At 35.1% G+C, this 21146-nt stretch overlaps 1 protein-coding gene across 2 annotated transcripts in view; it reads left to right on the forward strand.

Annotated features, from left to right (window-relative positions):
• The window catches only part of GRID2 (glutamate ionotropic receptor delta type subunit 2), a 1057247-nt gene that overhangs the window by 783661 nt on the left and 252440 nt on the right, over window positions 1–21146 (forward strand). For both annotated transcript variants that reach the window (XM_045536712.1, XM_045536713.1), the window contains exon 9: window positions 17045–17146. In XM_045536712.1, coding sequence (XP_045392668.1) covers window positions 17045–17146 — 102 coding nt within the window. The remainder of the gene's footprint in view (window positions 1–17044; window positions 17147–21146) is intronic.

Here is a 21146-nt window from a genome sequence, read left to right on the forward strand (position 1 = left end):
TGTGGAGAAAGGGTACCCTTGTACACTGTTGGTGGGAATGTAAATTAGTGCAAACACTGTGGAGAATGGTATCGAGGTTCCTCAAAACACTAAAAATAGGACTACCACCACTGGGTATACATCCAAAGGAGGGGAATTCAGTATATCAAAAAGATACCTGCAATGCTATATTTACTGCAGCACCATTCACGATAGCCAAGATTTGGAATCAACCTCAGTGTTTATCAACAGACGAATGGATAAAGAAACTGTGGTACATATACCCAATGGAATATTATAAAGGCACAAAAAGAACGAAATCCTACCATTTACAACAACATAGATGGAACTGGAAAACGTTGTGTTAAGTGAAATTAGCCATGCACAGAAAGACAAATCTCACATGTTTGCTCTCATATGTTGGGAGCTAAATATTAAAAAACAATTGATCTAATAAAGACAGAGAGCAGAATGATGGTTAGCAGAGGCAGATAAGAGTAGCAAGGAGGGAGGGATAAAATGGGAATAGTTAATGGGCACAAAAATGTAGTTAGATAGAATGAACAATATTTGATAGCACAAAAAAGTGACTAATCAACAATAATTTGGGGTGTACCTTAAAATAACTGAAAATGTGAACTTGAAATGTTCCTGACACAAAGAAATTATAAATGCCTGAGGTGATAGATACCTCGGTTACCCTAATTTGATTAACTCACAGTGTATGCTTGTATCAGAACATAAAAACTACTGTATAAAGATATGTAACTTTTATGTAACCATAATAATTAAAAATAAAATTTTAAAAATAAAAATAAAGACCCCATCTTCAAATACAGTCACACTGTGAGGTACTGGAGGTTAGGACTTCAACATATGAATTTAGGGGAATACAATTCAGTTCATTATGCTAATGAAAGTAACACATGACAGTCAATGGCTGGTCATATCACTAGGAGAAAAGGAGACAAATATTATGTACCTTCTATTTAACACAAAATTATTGACAAATATCAAACCGAATTAGATCAGTCCTCTAGAATGACCGATTTAGAAACAATGCAATTGACAGAGCAACATGTTAAGGGACACGGGGACTTCAATCAACACAAACTAGACTTTGGGAAACTAAAGAAAACAGAACCAATTTTTCTGTGACACAAAAATTGAAGGAACAAATGAAGATAGATGAATGGAGAAACCATAAATAAAATATTCAAGAGACACATTACCTCTTACAAAATATGGATGCTAATTTGAGTAAATAAAGGAAATTTTAACTGACTGGATAGTTGATGATATTAAGAAATTATAAATTTTGGGTAATATGATTATGTGTTAAAGGACTTCTTCATTTTCAGAGGCATATACCAAATAGTTATAAATTAAATAGTATAATGTCTGGCATTTGTTTCAGATTAGATCTAACAGTGGTTGTGGCAAGAAAGAGTAAGTGTATAAATAAATAACTTGTTGATAATGAGTGGATAATTGTTTCAGTAGGGTATTTAAAATACTTGAGCTCATTGGAAAAGCTTTATATTGGCATTTTCAATTTTGTAAATGTTCGCTAAATGATGGTACATCTTTTTAGTTGTTTTGCCTGTGGCAATGACGAGCTTTGATTAGTCAATCCGGTTGCCTCTTGAGTTTTCCTTGTAAGGTTAATTGTGTGCATTGGAGAGCAGGCTGAGATTAGCAGAGCAAGCTCTGGTTGAGGGACAGTGTTTCTGTTTGCCAAACTAACTGCCTTATATGATTATTAAACTTTGATGCCACTCACATTAGCACAATATTCTAGTCACCTGTGGATAACCTGTCCAGATGTTTCTCTGGTAGTGTTCAGCTCAATCAATTTAAATGTCACACAGTATTACTTGTCATTTTTTACCCTCCTGTCCCAATGTATTTGAAAATATGTCCAATCCAGCTGTTAATTTGACTGCATAAAATATTATAACACTTTTGAGGACTGAGATGATATTTGAAATGTTTCAAGAGTCTTTTCCCTCTGGATTAAAAAATATCTTTACCAGAATGAAAATGATTGTCAAAATCCACAGTTTCTACTTTACTTACCACAATAACCTTGCATTTTAAGAAGCATTCTGACAAAAAGGATAATAAACAATAATAGAATCTAAGATTAAATGATTCTATGCCTATATCTTGATCTATATTTTATAATTTCAATTTTAGTTCAAAATTATTTTATTAATAGTAATTATATAAGATTTAACTTAACAGTTTAAAGCTCACAGGGCTTTGTGATTCTGACCAAATGAAATAGTTAATGCAAATCTTCAGCACAGTTCCACGTGCATGAGACTTCATAAATGGTTGATATAATGACTGTTAAAAATTTCTTTTCAAAGAATGTATACTTTGGACAACTTTAAGCCTGGCTATTTTTGGTATATCTGTATGTTCTGGAAATAACTTAAAATGTTTAAATTCAAAGAATATTTCTTACTTTAACCAAATTAGTAATTTGTAAAATTGAATTTAGAATTCAATAAATCTTCAATTGTTTCTACATAAAGAGAGGCAGCTAATATCTCCACTGTTAACAGATTACACAAATATAATGTCCATTATAATGATTAAGTAAGTATTCCTGGGAAATCAACCTTGTTAAATCTGCATCCTGTAAGGGGAGGTGCTTATCTGTTTTTCTACTAAGGATTCCGTAATTGTTATTACAAGTGAATCATCTTCTCCCAGGTTCATTTACTCTGGATTTTATTAATTTAGTAAAAGGAATCATTGAGGAAGTTAAACCACAATTATAATAAAATCTCATATATTTTACTATCTGATTCACAAACTTTATAAATAACTGTGATGGGGTTCTGATATTGATATTTAAGTGGATTTTTATTAAGGGTCCAAAGCTACTCCTCAGTAAGGTTAGCTATGAGAATAGTCTGTTTGTCTTCCTCTAGATTCCAAATTTTCATACCAGTTTTTCTTTTTTAAAAGTTTACTTATTTTTATTTCAGAATATTACGAGGGTACAAATGTTTTGATTTCAGGTATTGCTTTTCTACAGTGTCAGTGAATGTTGTAAGTGTGCCCATCACCCAGATAGTGTGCACTGTACCCGTTAGGTGTGAATTTACCCAACCCCTCCTACCCCAGAAACTGCTTGATTTTCGTTGAATTTTACTTCCATATGTACATATAAGTGTTGATCGATTAATTCCAATTTAGTAGTGAGTACATGTAGTGTTTGTTTTTCCATTATTATACTTCACTTAGAGAATGATGTACAGTTCCATCCAAGTTGATACAAGAGATATTGGTTCCCCATTTTTTTATGGCTGAGTAGTACTCCATGGTACAGATATATCACATTTTATTAATCCACTCATATATTGATGGGCACTTGGGTTAATTCCACATCTTTGCAATTGTGTATTATGCTGCAATAAACACTCTAGTTCGAGAGTCTTTTTTGCAAAATGATTTTTTCCTTTGGGTAAATGCCCAATAATGGGATTTCTGGGTCAAATGATAGGTCTACTTTTAGTTCTTTGAGGTATCTCCATACTGCTTTCCATAGAGGTTGTACTAGTTTGCAGTCTCACCAACAGTGTGTAAGTGTGTCTTTCTCTCTGCAGCCGTGCCAGCATCTGTTGTTTTGGGATTTTTTGATAAAAGCTATTCTCACTGGAATTAGGTGATATCTCATTGTGGTTTTGATTGTCATTTCCCTGATGATTAGAGATTTTGAGCATTTTTTCATATGTTTGTTGGTCATTAGCCTTTCTTCTTTTGAAAAATTTCTTTTCATGTCTTTTGCCCACATTTTAATGGGGTCGCTTGATTTTTTTCTTGCTGTTTTGCTTGAGTTCTTTATAGATTCTGGTTATAAGCCCTTTATCAGATCTATAGCATGCAACTACTTCCTCCCATTCTGTAGGTTGTCTGTTCGCTGTATTGGTTGTTTCCTTGGCTGTGCAGAAGCGTTCCAATTTGATCATGTCTCATTTATTTATTTATTTATTTATTTTGTTGTTGTGATTGCCTTTGGGGTCTTTATAAATTGTTTGCCTAGGCAGATACCTGTAAGAGTTTTTCCAACATTTTCTTCCAGAATTCTTATAGTTTCTTAGGTTTAAGTCTGTTGCCCATCATGAATTAATTTTTGTCATTGGTAAGAGGTACAGATCCTGTTTGTCTTCTACATGTAGCTATCCAATTTTCCCAGCACCATTTATTGAATAGGAATCCTTTTCCCCAGTGTATTTTTGTCTGCTTTTTCAAAGATCAGATGGTAATATGAGGATGGTTCTATATATGGCTTCTCTGTTCTGACCCATTGGTTTATGTCTCTGTTCTTGTGCCAGTACCAGACAAGTTACCCATTTGTCGCATAGCAAAAGCAACCTTAAGCAAAACTTATCAGACTTCAAGCAAATACTACAAGGCTATAGTGATCATTCCAAATTTTCTGATACTGCCTACTGCCCACATGTCTCTTTTGAATCTGTGTCTTCATTTGGCTTAAAACCTTTGTGCATATGGAGCTCTATTCTGCTCTGACTTTGGAGAAAGGTTACAGTTTGTTTTTGCTGGGAGGAATAACCTCTTGAATGAGGTCCCAGCTAAAAATCATTTTCTCAGTTGGACAGAACATCCCATTACACGACTTCCTCTGCTACCTCCTGAATAATTCCTACTGTGTACAGAGGTCTGAGATTGATTAATGACTTTATTCTCAGTAACCTGTGATCTAAATTGTTACTGGCAATACAAGAGTGATGCCTGGTTACTGATTTTTTCCACATTAGGAAATATGTCTTAAGAAATCTATTTGCTTTACACGGCAGAATTGATTTGCCACTAAAATAGGAAAATCTATGAAAAAATTATGTTTTCATAATACAGTTTGATTATATGTAACATTAATAAATGGTCGACTTTTATTAAAAATTTATTCTCTAATCCAGTTTATTCTTTTTACTTGCCTTTATAAATAAGACAAATTATATCTTTAAATACAAAAGAATTAAATTAATAATCAGGTAAAATGTTAACTGAATTAATATATTGATGAAAATATGGACTGTATCAGTTGAAAATATTTGAGGGGAATGCAGTTTTGCTCACTCTGATTTTAGGATCCCCATCTGACCGTAGGTGATCACACATGACTTCTGCTGTCCCTTCCATTTTTTACATTTGGCTTTTGAGAGCCAAAGATAGAGTGGAGTAAAAAAGTGGGAGATCTTTTCCTACTGTTCAGCTGATAAAAATGTAGATTTGAAATACAACCCAGTATTTCGGTCACAAATGTCTAAGGGCTAATAAGCCCACTGTTCACCTACTAAACCAATTATAACATATTGAGAGAAAAAGAAATAAATATTTTGAATCAAAACCATTTATTGATTGTCTTCTCTGTACAAGAGTGCTGGAGGTATTGTGATGAAAAGATGATTCCAACCATTGCAGAGGTCAAAATTCTACTGGAGGAAATAGGCAGTTAAGTGACTAAAATCCAAGAAAATGCTTCAAACAGTAAGTGCTGCAAGAGAATTATTTTAGAGGTGCTACAGAAGCAAACTCATTAACTGTTGAAGTGCTTTCTCAATTCTAATTTGAGGAAATTTTAGGCAATTGTTAGATACAAAAAAATAAATTCTCCTCATTGGACGTGGATCTCATAAAACTGACTCTTTCCCCAATGAGATTGTGTTTTAATTAAACAGACCTCTTGAAAACTTGACACTAAAATGAGAATTTATGAATTGTGATCTGTATTAGGTTGAATAGCATCCCCCCTCCCACAATAATATGTCCACAAACTAATTCCTAGAACCTGTGAGTGTGGCCAGATAAGGAGAAAGAGGCTTTTTGAAGATATAATTAAGAAGAATTTTAAGATGATTATCATGGAATATCCAGGTGGGCCCCAAATCTAATGATTAGTATCTTTATGAAACAAAGGCAGAGGGAGATTCAAGACAGAAAAAGGAGAAGAAGAGATGGCCATGTGAAGATGGAGACAGAAATTGAAGTATGCAGCCACAAGTCAAGGAATGTCTGGAACCACCAGAAACTGGAAAGGGCAACAAAAGAGAGAATCCCCTCAAGGCTTTGGAGAGAGCACAGCCCTGCCAACACCTTGATTTCCGATCTGGGAGGGAACACATTTTTGTTGTTTAAACAGCTGAGTTTGCAGCAATTCATTATGGCAGGCATTGGAAAGCAGTCATAATCTAATTTGCTTTATTTTCCAAAGCATAGACAACTTTCAAAGTGTTTTAATTAGGTACCACAAAGATGAAAGTGCATACAGAAATGTCTACCTGAATTGCAGTAGGGAAACATTTTGCATGTAAAAAATAAAAGCTTTCAGATGTAAAGGAAACTATTGCAGAAAGAAGAGAATAACCCTCACATATGTACATAGATATACAACTTCCTTCTGTCTTCTAGAAGCCTTAGGTGTCCAGTCAATTTCAGAGGCAAAGGCTACCAATGACTGCCCGTTCACCATTGACAAGCCGTGTGTTTCAGTTATGACATACTGCACAACAAAGCACTCTGAAGCTCACTGGCTTAAAACAACAACTATTTTATTAATATGGGTTCTGTGGATCTAGTATTCAGGCAGGGCTTAGTGGGGATAGATCACTTTTGCTCCATGTGGGGCTGACTAGGACAGCCCAGTCAGGGTCAGAGGATCCAAGATGATGTCACTCACATGTTTGGGACCCTGGTGCTGGTTTTTGGTTGGGGTGTCTTAGTTCTATTCTACAAGACCCCTTTTTCTCTCTCCATAGTCTCCCATTACTCATATTCTAGCCAAGCCTTTTTAAAAAATATTTTTATTGTTATAAAATATACATATAAAAATTACCATCTCAATTTTTAATGTGTACAGGTCAGTGGGAATAAGCACATTTATATTCTTGTGCATGCATGACCACTTGTCTGTTTCTAGAATTCTTTCATCATGGAAAACTGAAACTTTATCCCAAATAAATAATAATTCCCCATTTCCCTCTCCCTCCAGCCCCTGGCAACCAATCTTCTTTCTGTGTCTATGATTTTGACTACTCTAAGTATTTCATATAATTGAAGTCATACATTTATCTTTTTGCGATTGGCTTATTTCAATTAGCATAATGTCTTGAAGGTTCATCCGTGTTGTAATATATTTCAGAATTTCATTTTTAAGGCAGACTGATAAGGAGGGACTTAATTCTGTCATTTTAAAATTTGTTTTCTATATGCCTTGGAGCACTTTTGTCCCTTATTTCCTGCATTACTGTCTTCTTTTGTGTTTATTTTGGTAGTGAAATAGTTACATTTCTATTTCCTTGCCTTTCATATATATTCTATAGTTATTTTATTTGTGGTTATCCTAGGGATTACATTTTTGGGGGTAGAGGAGTCTTTTTTATTTATTTTTTCTTTTTAAAAAAATTTTACTAGATTTAGGGAATACAAGTTGAATTCTTTATAAGTATATATTGTATAGTGGTGAGGTCTGGGATTTTAGTGTGCCCATCACCCGAATAGTGTACATTGTTCTTGATAGATAATTTTTTATCCCTCACCCTTTCCTACCCTTTCAACTTTTGAGTCCCTAATGTCCCTTATACCACTCTGTGTGCCCTTGTGTAGCCATCGTTTAGCTCCCACTTGTAAGTGAGAACACGCAGCATTTATTTTCCTGTTCCTGGGTTACTTCACTTAGGATAATGGCCTCCAGTTCCATCCAAGTTGTTTTAAAAGACATTATTTTATTCTTTCTTATCACTGAGTAGTACTCCATGGTATATGCATACCACATTTTCTTAATCTGCTCATCAGCTTAGAGGCATAATCATTGATGATTCATCCTTCCCAGTGAAACTCATGCACTTCATCCTCATTGAACATAAGCACAAGGATATGACAACACGGGAGCCGAAAAGGAAGAATCACTCTTTTCTTTTGTCTAGTGACCTAGACAAAAGTGTCATATCAGTGTCAGCACCAGATAAACGGATTGCAATAGTTGATTGTCCTGCCTAGAGTGAGAGTGATTTGGAAGACTTGAATGAGAAACCCTCTCTTGTTCATCACAGGAGAGACTCCTGGTATGAATCCAATCATATTCAACCATTGTATAATCACAAAACTAGACAGCATTTTATGAGATTAACTGATTTATCCCACACCTGAAAATAAAATCTGCATGTGATAAGTCTCCTATGCTGCTGAGATTTAATTTATCCTTTGAGAAAAATGAGACCCCATTCATCCATTCAACAAATATTTATTGTGTGTGAACTATATACTAGGCACCATTCTAGTTGCTTGCTATACATCAGTGAGTAAAACAGGCAGATATCTCTGCCTTCATGGGACTTGTCTCCAAGGTTTCCAACTCCCTCTAACAAAACTGTCTTAGCAGAGGCTCCCAGGGAAGGCCTCATCCCAAGTAAAAAAGCCTCTGAATGCAGGCTCTGGGCTAAGAATGAAAGTATGTATAAAACGTTGGCTGCCCAGGAGTCCTAAGTCCTTGACTGCAACTCCCTTTAGAGATTGCAGTGCACTGGCTGTGCACCAAGTGGGTGTGGGGAGGGAAGCTTTCCCCTGTGATAGCCGGCCAGGCAGAGCCTTTGTGTTGCCCAGGGCTGTGCACAATCACACATAGGTTTTTGGCCAGGAGCTAGACTCTCAGGAGGATTCTATATTCTTGAGAGGGCTTTCTTCTAGAAGTTTCATCCCCCAAAGTTTCAACAGTTTATATTTCATTGGTATGTTGTGGTTCTCTCTAGTGAATTAGAAATAACTTTCTACTCTAAACTCTTTCTAGTATAGGTACATGGCTTAGAATGGGGCCTGGTACATGAGAAGTACTAGGTATAGGTTAGGTATTATTATTATTATTACTATTGTTGTTGCTATATAATTGTTCAATTATAGTTCTAATATGACAATTTATTTTATCCTGTACAGGGTTAGGTAATATCATGATTCCTCATACTGAAGGCTTTTGAAAAGCATTCCTTGATCTTCTGCACTCAGGAAGAATTAAAATTAGAAATTCGCCATCCAAATTAAAAAGGAAAAAAAAAATCTCAGTGAGCACAGTGTCTTGGCTATATATTAAGATCCTTATTTAAGGCATCATGTAAGAAACAATCAAAAATCATGCAAAATGTATGAAGTTTCTTGTTTAAAAATCTAAATTTGTTTAGTATTCAGTAAACATTGAATTTAATAAAGGAGGAGAGGAAACAAAACAGTGGTTTTTCCTGAACCCATGAAATTTACAAAAAACTGGTTCAATAAATATTAACCATCTAACATACATATTAAAAGCTTTAACTATGATATTACTGTAAAAGAGAGGAACATGATTCTGTATTAGGGTGACATGAGATAGCCTGGGGGTGGGGACAGGAGGTCGGGGAAAATTTACCCTAAGCTATAGGTGTTTACATTGAGATCTAAAAGACAAGTAAGAGTGAATTTAGTAATTCATTGAAGAATGGCAGGTATCGACGTTTGTTCCAATCAAGAAAAATTGTATATTCAAAACCATTGGCTCTTAAATTTGGTTATACTTTGGAATCATCGTGGTAACTTTAAAAAATACTGATGCCTGGATCTCATGCCTAGAGATTCTGATTTAATTGGTATGGCTTCGGCATGGGGATTTTTTTAAGAACTCCCAGAGTGGTTCCCATATCCTTCAATGCTTTGAAACAGTGTTTAAATTTTTAAGGCAGGACAGTTATGTCTTTTTTTTTTTCAGCATATTATGGGGGTACAGATGTTTAGGTTACATGCATTGCCTTTGGCGCACCCGAATCAGAGCTTCAAGAGTGTTGATTCCCCCAGACGGTGCGCACCACACCCATTAGGTGTGAATGTACCCATCCCCTCCTTTCCCCTTCCACTTGCCCGACACCAGAAACTGAAAGAAGACTTATGTGGTTGGAGTTCGAAGAATGAGAGGGAATGGAGTATGACATGAAGCTGTGAATATGAATTGTGCCAAATCATACAAATCCTAATAGGCCACACCAAAAATTTGGCCTTTATCTTGAGAACAATGGAAAACTATAGAAAAATTTTAAGCAGATGACATAATATATAAGTTTATGTTTATGTTTGCAATGTAGAGTAAGCATTATAAAAGAGAAGCTGTGAAGCTAACTTGGGCTAGGGTGGTGGTAAGGAGACGGAGTTAAGTGAATTCAAGAGATTTTTTATTTAAGGAAGTGAAATTGGCAGACTTTGGCAATGCATTGGATATGAGACTGAGTTTGGTTTCTGGCTGGTGGCACTGGGTGGATGGTAGATTATGAGCTTAATCTTATGGATATTTGAGCTTCCTTTGAGAGATCTAGGCAAAGACAGTGAAGTGGTAGTAAAATATAAGGAAATGTCTGGGATTGAGGTTTTTGATTGGGAATAAAGATCTAAAGTGCAATGGAAATGCTTTATATTGACCATGTTGGTTTCATAAAAATAATTATTTTCCTTGTACAAAACACTGTAATAGACACAGGGATGATTAAGACGGTGTCCCTGAGCTGAAGTGGTTGGTTAATTATTTAATGAAGGAGATAGGAAAGGCAGTAAGAATTTTAATGTGATTTTTAAAATGAATATCCCTTTAAAATATTTCAAGGTAGAATGGAATGGAAGAGAAGAAAATCCAGTAAATTTATCAGGCAGTAATCATGAAATGCTAAAATAATATTAGAAAAAAAGTCTCATCAGATAGAAAAGGAAAGCTAACAGAATTTGAGTGAGAAGAATCACTCTGAAGAATCATGACAATTGTCAGGGGTACAAGATAGTAGAACACAATCTCAGATTGGAGGCATTTTGGTTTTTCATTCAGCTTGAACTGGAGAGCCAAAAGAAAGAAGAATAAAGAGGACAGCAGGAGTTTGAATTCATGTATTAGTTTATTAGGACCTGCCAGGTACCAATGCACCAGTACTATGATAACGGCCAAGAGTACAACCATGGACAAGGTACACATCATTCTGGCACAGAGTTTTTTAGCTCGTATCCTATTTAAAATAAGAAAAATAAAATAGCTTGTTTATTTGAGGAAGTGTCCCCTAGTTAGCTTTTGCAAAGGAAGCCAGTACAAACAATGCCTTCACTTAATAAGGTTAAGCAGCCAGTCTGTGAGTTTGCCTTCCTTGTGTGTTAAGAGCAAGTTTTAGGGCAGTGGTTCTCAACCTTGGCTACAAATTGATGTCACCTGAAAAGGCTTAAAAAATACTGATGTCTGGGTCCCAGCTCTGGGGCTTCTGATGTAATTGTTCTGAAGTTTGGCTGGGGCATTGGCATTTTTTAAAGCTTTCCAGTTGATTTTAATGTGCAGCTGAAGTTGAGAACTACAGTGTTAGAGGCATATTTTATCACTCAAACTATAAGTCACCTGGAGAATGAGACTGAGCAAGGTACAAAAGAGTTCTGATTATACAGAAATAATAACAAGTACTTCTTTACTCGTTGTGTGCCACAAACACTTCTAAACATTTGACATATAGGAAATCAATAATAATTTCAACAACGCTGTGAGGAAATCACTTTTACTATTCCCATCTGAGAGCTGAGAACACTGGGACCCAACTGCACACACCCAGCAGGTGTTAGAGCAGGCACTTGAAGCTAAGCAGTCTGGTTCTAGAGTTTCTAATATTGACTGCTATGATATATTGCCTCTAAATATAGTGCAATAGTAATCTTACACCAAGAAGAATTATAAAATAAAGGAAAACTTATAATAATGGTGGACTACCATTAAATTAGTTAAATGCCAGTTGATAACAGAATGGTTATTATAACTGCATAAAACATATTTGATCCATTTCCATATATACACACAGATATGTGTGTATATATGTATGTATATATAATTGAGTGTGTATTTCTTCTCATGTTTATATTCTTCATTTGTAGGAATCAGTTAACAAGTTCATCTTGTTATATAGTATAGAAGCTTTTGTTTTCAGTGGTGAAACAAGGAGATAGAAGCAACCATATGATTTTTTTCCTGACATTTGAAAGACATTTTCTCCTGAAGGAAACTCAAGTGCTAAGGCATTCCACATAACCTAAAGAATGACTACTACTTCGTGGTAATGACCAAACTGTAGTAATAGAACCTTAGGAGCATATAATCGTCCTCTAGGGAGCATGTCTTACAAATTGAATCTATTTTACAGGTGGAAATACCATAAAAAAAATATTATTGGAAGGATTACTGGCACAATGCATTCCTACACATGTCAAAGAGGAAAATATTCCAATTTAACTCTGTAAAACATGTATCTGAGTCAACCTGCCATATGTATGTTTTACACTTTTTTTCCCATTAAAGAAGTAATATCTACCAAACAAACGCTGTGCATTTCCAAATGGCTAGCTTTCAAGCTGCTTTGCCTATGCCTTTGTTGTTCCCTCTTTTTGTTCAAAGAGTGAGAAAGCAAATAAATGAACAGTGGCTGGGAGCATACAGCCCTCAGTGCCTTGGATATTTCATGTCCTGCAGCTGGAGTTTTGGTAGGACAGCCAGGCTTTGTTTGTTCCATATGAGTACAAGCTAATAAATGCAGAAAATTCCATTTGGTATTCAATTAGGAGCTCTCTTGACTCCTGTTATTAAAGCCTACAAACTATTGAGCGTAAAATTAAAGTTGAGCAGTTCAGCTCTTTTGATGTTATAACACTGCCTGAAAAACAGTGATGTGAAAACCAGGAGTCAGAAGTCATCCCTTACAGCCAATGGACAAATAAAAAGTGGAAATAATGAGGAAAAGATAGTAAATATATAAAACTTGATTACTAGTACACATAATGTTAGGAGCACGCTACTGTGATCATGCAAATACATCAATCAGTTTGTTGAACACAAGATATTATGTTGATTTTAACAGAATTCTACAAGATTATTATTGCCAAAGCTTCAATGAAGGAAATAATTAAAGCACTAAGCATTTTTAAGGTTTTAAAATGACTTCAGGCAATAACCAGAAATACTATAGGAAATCGATATACTGTAATTGAAAGGAAATTGAATTGGTCTTTACTTTTTTATCCTTCCTAAATTTTCTCTTGACTGCCAGGCTACAGAAGATAGTGAATCTTTTTTTGCCACTGGCAGTGTGACTTTTTGTAAATCTCATGTGCTGCAGGGACCACTTTTATTGTTTTTTATTTAGAAAGCACTCAGCTGAATGGATACAGTATGAGATTTTGTGTGCATTATCTTTATTAGTCTTTGGCCTCATTGGTAAAAAAAAACAGAAACAAAACCAAAAACACAACCAGACAAAAACAACCTTCTTCACATAGCCAGCAAAGTCAAATTAATGAAATTTCAAACAATGAAACCAGAGGAGTTGTTACATAAGCCTCACACTTGAACCTAAGTGAAATTCTTCGAGTTTCTAGCAAGTACTATGCCAGTCAATCTTGCTATGCTGCAAGAAATATTACCCATTGCAGATAAAAATCAATTTGAATGTATGTAAACCTCACTCATTTTTATTGCATATTATCAGGAAAAAAGAGTTACTACAATAAAACAAAATAGCTTGAAGTGAACCTCAGGGAGATAAGCAGATATGAACAGAAATTAAGGCATTTTAAAACTTGAGAAATCCTTCAAAATGATGTGGATAATCAACATTTCCTCTGTGTGCTGCTGCTGTTTAGTTTCTCATTCATCTTTGCCATACATTTTGAGAAGTATCATCAAGATTTAGGATAAATAAAAGGTATCTCATGCTTATTTTTTTAGGAAGCTGCCACACGTAGCATAGAGTTCCAAAAATATTTTTGACAGTGTCTTGTCCACTTCATTTTTTTACTACTTTGCTTTACTCCAATGCCCTCCTGACTGTTTAAGCAGATGAAAGATAACATAGTGGAAAGAGCAGAACCTTTCTATCCTCAGTTTACCCTTCTGTAAAATGGGAACAATAATAGTTATCTTCCTCAAAGAGTTGTTCTGAGAATTCAATAAGTTAACATAAGTAAAAAGGCAGATGATGGGCACCTACTATGCACTATATAAATGTTATGATAATTGTTATGAAATTATGATGGTGATGATCTGCCTTTTAAATTTTATTGCCAAGATGTAAATCCACTAGCTATTATTTTGAGCCAGCAACTTAATAATTCTGAACCTCAATTTCCTTAATTATAAAATAGAAATATCCACTCTACTTACCTTAAATAGATCATGTTTATGAAAAGGATTCATAAGCTATAAAACAACACAAGGAAGAACACTGAATCTGGAGTCTTAAAAGAAGTATTTTAAATCAGTTTCAGCTCTTAGTAGATGCATGGCCTTAATTAAATTCTTAGTTTCCTTGTTTATAAAATAATAATGGTAATAGCACCTTCTCATAAAATTATATAGAGGGTTAAATGAGATGATGTATAAAGAGCTCAGTACCATGGTTGACACATGGAGAGTATTAAACAATGTTCAAAAATATATTCAATACAGGATATAAGTATTATTTTAATTTCTTAATGATGTCTATCACATTTTGATATGTGATAAGAGGATCTCCTTTATTTCTGTAGTAGTTTTCCAGAGACTCTGTATCCTAAACATTCTGTAGCCCCAAATTCAGTCTTTAACCTTCTAGTTCTTGATATCCACAGCAAATATTTAGGAAACTTTGGAGTTTGTGCATATGAAGGAATAAGTGAGTTAACTAAAATGAATTTACCAATCCTAAAATCCATATCACTGTTTTAAGAAGAATAACTATAAAACTGTTATTATCAAAACACATGTGAGTCAGACAGAAAAAAAAAGAGAATACAGAAAGGTGAAAATCCTTCATCAAACAGAGGAAAGAAATTATTGTCTTATGATCTATTAATATATGAGAGAGAGTCTAGCCAAACATTAAAATTTTAAAAAATGAGAAAAAACAACATATATGGTATAAATAATGATTAAATCACTGCCTAGATCTGAGGATGAGATGTGTTGACTTATTCTACCTACTCCAAATGCTTTGGTAGTGGTGTTATTTCAAACCCCCAAACACTAGAGTGCCTTAGAATTTTTAAACCATTAACCATATTTAATTATGTTTAAAGGAGACCATAATTCAGAATAAATTAAAAATTATCTATTTTAAACTGTTTGTCCATAGCAGTGTTGAAACAAATTGCTTAACAAGTTTTGTTGCTAATCCAGTAGAAAATATTTTGACTACTCAATACACCAAAATGCTATAGTCCAGTTGACACTAATAGATATCATTTATTTAGACAAACTGACAATAGGTTCACCAAACTTAAAAAATAGCTCCAAGGGGTCACAAAAGTTGGCAGCTTAGATTTATTTACCATGAACAAGATTTTGCCCTAAAAGCTATTTATTAAGCTTAAAATTAAGTAATACTGTTGTAAAATATGGAGATACTACATTGGAAATTTAGCACTCCATTTGCTGTTATAGAACATTTTTTTCCACCAATATTATTTGGCCTAGGAAAATAAAATCCTCTTGAAGAAGTAATTATAAAAAGTGCACATCAGAGAATGTAATTGAGGATAGACTTTTGTTGACCTCAGAAGAGAACAAAAGCTCAAAAGAAATTTCATAAAGTTTTAAATTTGGCGAGAGGACTACAGCATCTCTGATAATTAGACTTTCAACACATTTGGATTTGCTAATTGGATCTAAGTTCTAATTAGACTCTTTATGTAACTAGGAATGACATATCGTTGTATGAATTTAGTGTGCTTTTACAGTTGAAACCAACAATTAGCAGCATTTTCCAAATTATTTTAATAAGAAAAAAGCTAGCTTTGTTGTTTATATTGTGACATCCCCTTCTTTTAAGATATATTATGTACATTTTAGTTTTCTTAATTAAACACCTCTTGGGAAGCTCAAAGAGAAACTTAGGTTTTTAATAGGAAGCACCTAAATTTTTTATTTTGGGGGAAGCTTGCCAGGCAGGATGTTGATGACTTAGTAAGCCACAGACAAAATGCAATACAAGGAAATAAATCACAATCATCAGAAGGAAATAGCACAAATAAACATTTGCCCCTCTCACCATTCAGTTAATCAAAACAGTCTCTAAATATGACTAAAGGTTTGTTACATTTTTAAAATGTGCAGCTGCAGAAGAGGTTCCCAAATGTGAAGGCTCGAGCCGGTATCAGGATCAATAGCAGGACATTTCTTCCCAAGATGTGCATTGCAACATTCTCTCTGCAGCTTTGCTCCTTGGGCAGTTACCTGGTAATTCAAGTCACATCATCTCTTTCTTTTCTCCTTATTTTTGACTGAGAGTCATCAATTTTATCCCATTGAGATTTATAGGCAATAATTTTAAAACTGATAGCCCTCGGATTTGGGTATTACAAGAGATAAGAGCTACATGAGACTGTAAAATTAAACCAGTATTTTGGAGAGCAAAGAGCAGTGAATCATTGTAAGATTTTAAGGGAAAGACTGCTGCCAAAATATTCCAAGCAAATTGATAGCACTGACAAAAAAGGCAAATTATATTGTTTTATGTACTGTGAATAGTTTGAAAACAACAAAGCGGTATACATGATGTTTTCCTCAAATAAAAGCAGTTACTCTTCTAACCACATTAAAAATATGGTAGTTTTTTTCCTGGTAAAAGCAGTATGTGATCAAATTACAACTATTGAAACTATAAGAAAATCTAATTTGTGCAGTAATTGATATATTCGAACAGACGCTATGCTGGAATTACATGCGCTATTATTTCTCCAATGAGCGCATTACTGAGCCTGAATTATTGATGTATATATAACTCCTCATTAAGTCAAATGTCCTCAGTGAGCCTCCTACAGCATGTTTGGTATTGTCATATGCCATATGATGATATTTAAAAGCAGAATGACATTTCTGATTGCTTCATTTGCTATTAAAAAAGAAAACCTGTGCAGGACACTTTTGATACCAATTATTTCAAGAGCTATCATAGTTTTCCGTAAGGTCTATACAGAGGTGATTGGAGTGTTGTTCAGGCAGAAGAGTGACCAGAGCCATTTTATCTTTCAGCTTGGGTGCTGGAATCCTGTCACGGGTCTGAATGGGTCACTGACAGATAAGAAACTGGAGAACAACATGCGTGGTGTGGTTCTACGTGTAGTGACTGTTCTGGTAAGTCTTAGCTACACCTTGTGGTTTCGGCTTCTAGCAGTTACTTTAGCCTGTATTTCTTTAAGTTTTATTAATGGGAGACATAATTTCAAGAGAGCTTTTGAAAAATTCTGACTGTGCTTTCCTAAGATAGTTTTAATGATCATCCTTTCCAGCCTTCAATTTATGTGGATCAGGATCAGAGTTTTGCAGGCTTTTCTTTTAATTACAGCGCACTTCCTTAGACATTTAAGACTCAATTTCCATTCTTCTACAGTTTTCTACACGTAATAAAGTAAAGGTATCTCTCAGGCATCCTCTCACTGAAAGTATAGCACACAGAAATGATGATAACCAGGCCAAACAATGGTAGATTTGATAAAATGCATGCATTCAGTAATAGTAAAATATTAGCAGACTAAGACAATCCTTTTCCAATTAGGATCTACTTCAAAGGAAAGATCATCCAGTTGTTTAAGATATTTATTGAATGTCAACTATGCCAAGCTCAGTGCTGATTAGTGAGGACATTGACAAATAAGTTAAACAGATATGATTTTGTCTTTAAGGAGTTTATCATCCAGTGCTTTTGTGAATCTTAAATGGGATTACAGTAGCCTCCCATTATCTGCAAGGGATACTTTCCAGGAACCCCAGTTGATGCCTGAGAGTGCCCAAACCTATATATACTATGTTTTTTCCTACACAATGACATTGTGTAGGGCAGGTAGTGTGTACAGCATGGATATGCTGGACAAAAGGGTGATTCACCTTCTGGGCATGATGGTAAAAGAGCAGGAGATTTGATCACGCTTCTCAGAATCATGTGCAATTTAAACCTTATGAATGGTTCATTTTTGGAATTTTCCATGAAATATTTTCAGACTATGGTCAACTAGGGGTAACAAACTGGGGAAAGTGGAACCACAGATAGATGACTGGGGATTCCTGTGTACATGTGCAACCTTTGTTGCTGTTCCCCTTATTAGAAAAACCAATATATGGTCACTATTGTCATAATTCTATATGTCATCATTTTCTCTCCTAATAAACATATAACATAAGATGCTAACAGAAATATTCTTAAACAGTAAGATACTCTAATGAGTACTGTCTAAATAGCCATAAACTATGAAGCCATGCATTCTCCTCATGTTTAACCTTGTGCTAGTTTATAGGATGTTTCAAAACCTAATAGTCCATAATTACTTTTTTTTTCAGAAAAGCCTACTTGTTTTTAAATTTGAAAAAGCCTCCTTATAGGCAAAGTAAATTGCAGAATTAGTAGTAATAAGAGTCAGTCTTTTTGATATGTTGATGCTAATTGGAATGTTCATCCAAGTTTATAACACCCAGTGCTGCCCTTTGTGCATTGTTTAATACAAATAGACTCAATGTAGTTTCATTGTCAAAAAAAGTATCTGTGAATATTCTCTATAAAATGAAATTCAAGTGAGTAGCCTATGCCCTTTTTCTGGGGCTTATAATTTATTCCTAGTTATGGTTTTAATAAGGGTTTCATTGTTTTCAGTAAATAATTATATTGCAAATATTTCACAACTTAAATGTGAATGTAATTCTGTATGTACCTAAGGGTAGAGATATGAATTTTTATTAGTGTGCTAATATCTAAAATAGACGTACAATTAAAGTGCAGCAAACTATTAATAGTCTCATCTCTAGTTATTAACATGGAAACTGTGGTGACAATTGCAATAAATGACAATATATGTCTTTTGTTTTTCTTTGAGAAAAGAAAACAATTTTTAAGGCAAATTAACCTTATTCATTTGTTAAGCAATTATTCTCACTATATGATAGACTTGATCACAGATACAGATAAATAATACATAGACCCTGTCCTCAAAGTATGCATAGAAACTTGTTAGGTTGATTTACACACAACGAAACAGCTAAGATTTACTAAGTGCAGTTGACCTTTGGTATCTGTGGGGGATTGGCTCCAGGAATATCCCCCATACCAAAATCCTCCAGCACTCAAGTCCTTGATATAAAGGGGTATAGTATTTGCATATAACCTACCTACATTCTCCGCTATACCTTAAATCATCTCTAGGTAATACATTGCAAATGCGATGTAAATTGTCATACTCTATTGGTTTTATTTGCATTATTTTATTGTTGTATTGTTACTTTTATTTATTTTTAATACTTTTGATTCTTGATGGTTGAATCCACATTAGATTGAATCCACAGATACCAAACCTGGGGATGTGGAGGGCTCACTGTACTTAATATGTGCCAGGTTCTCTATGAAGTACTTTGCATGTGTTCTCTTATTCAGTCCTCATGGTATTCCCCCAAAATAGGTACTATTCTGATCTCAAGAATATAGAAGAGGAAACTGAGATGTCCAGAAGTAGAAAAAAATTTTGGGAAAGTTATACAGATAATATAGCACAGTTGGGATTCAAATCCAGGAATTCAAATCTTCCCCTTACTATACTTTCTCCAATCCTACTGTGATAAATGTAAGAATTGAGCTAGCTACGGATTTTTATTTGACTTGGGAGTTAGAAATTCTTAACTCTGAATAAGGTGAAAGTGAGTTTTATTGGGAAAGCTTCGAAGGGCCAATTATTTTAAATTCCTTTCCAGGCTGAATAAAACGATTACTATTTTGTTCGTGAAAGAGTAGTGCTTCACACAGTGCTAATGGCGGCGTGCCCAGGTGCACCTTCATGACACACAGTGGCCTCTGTCTTTGCAAGCTCAGCCCTGCACAGATCACCAATATGCTTATCGAGTGGAGATGTAGACACAGTCTGTTTTCCCCAAGTCTTTTGTGATGGATTTATCAGTTCAGTGCCCCACTGAGTAAAATGTTGTTCCACTTCTTATACTTCCACAATATACAGCCATTGTACTTAATAATTTTGCATGTTTCCTGTTTCTTCCTATAATTCCTATGGCAATAGAAACCAGTAATGATCTTATTTGTTTCCTACAAGTACCTTTGCAGGTCTAGCTCTCTGTTACATGGCCTTGCAAGCTTCTTCCGCTCAATACTGAGAATCACGCTTCCTCTAAACCCACCCAGCAACTCCAAAAGCTTGATGCTTTACCTCCCTAAACCCTGAAACTAGGATTTGTTTTATATTGGACTTGATTTGGTCACCTAAACCACCTCCCACCCCACCCCCTTGTATTCTAAGTACTCGCCTCCAGAACTTTCCAGAAGAGAGAAGGAAAAGGGCCCACATGTAAAGCCCCCGGGGAGAAGATCTTTCAGCCTTTATTCTGTTGTAACTTAAATATAACCCCAGCTCCATCCACTCCCCCCTTTACTTCTCAGGAAATCTATACTATCAATTGCACACAGATTAATAAAACTGATTTTCCTTACCTAAGTTTTGAAACCCCCATTCCTGTCACTGTTAATGATACTTCATTGACTTGAAAGAAATAATATTTATCTTAAACTAAATAATTTAGCAATATATTGTTTGGGATTCCAGGGGCAAATTAGTGCTACACCCAAACAGTTCACTGGAGTGTTGAAGTGATTATGAACAAAGATGTGACCAGGGTTAAAGGAATAAACAAGCAGTGTTGAAGTGCACAGGAAACCGTGACTTCTGCGGAGACTGATGGGGAATGGGGAAGGAGCAGTGTCACCAGACCTGTCAACAGCTAGGGCCATGGGAGAGAGAGCACCACTCATAGCAGCAGTGAACTTCAGGACAGGAAGAGAAAGAGAATCATTGCCAAAACCACAATCAGGCAGTGAGGAAATGGGAAGATGACATACCCCCATTTCACTCCTCCTATCTTCCCATCTCTTTTCATGGTCTACAAGTGCAAATCCAACCTGAAGTCAGAGGGCAAGGCCAAGTGTAAAGACCATGAAGGTTAGCCTTCTAGGACACAGAGCAGGGCCATGGACGCCACGGTGGATCCCAAGGGGAAACAGAGAAAACTAACACGAACACCCACCATCTGATAGGACCTGTTATAAGAAGGTCATATGTGTTAACTCATTTAATCCTTATAAAACCCT

Source organism: Lemur catta, chromosome 24 (assembly GCF_020740605.2).
Source record: "Lemur catta isolate mLemCat1 chromosome 24, mLemCat1.pri, whole genome shotgun sequence".
Taxonomy (NCBI): domain Eukaryota; kingdom Metazoa; phylum Chordata; class Mammalia; order Primates; family Lemuridae; genus Lemur; species Lemur catta.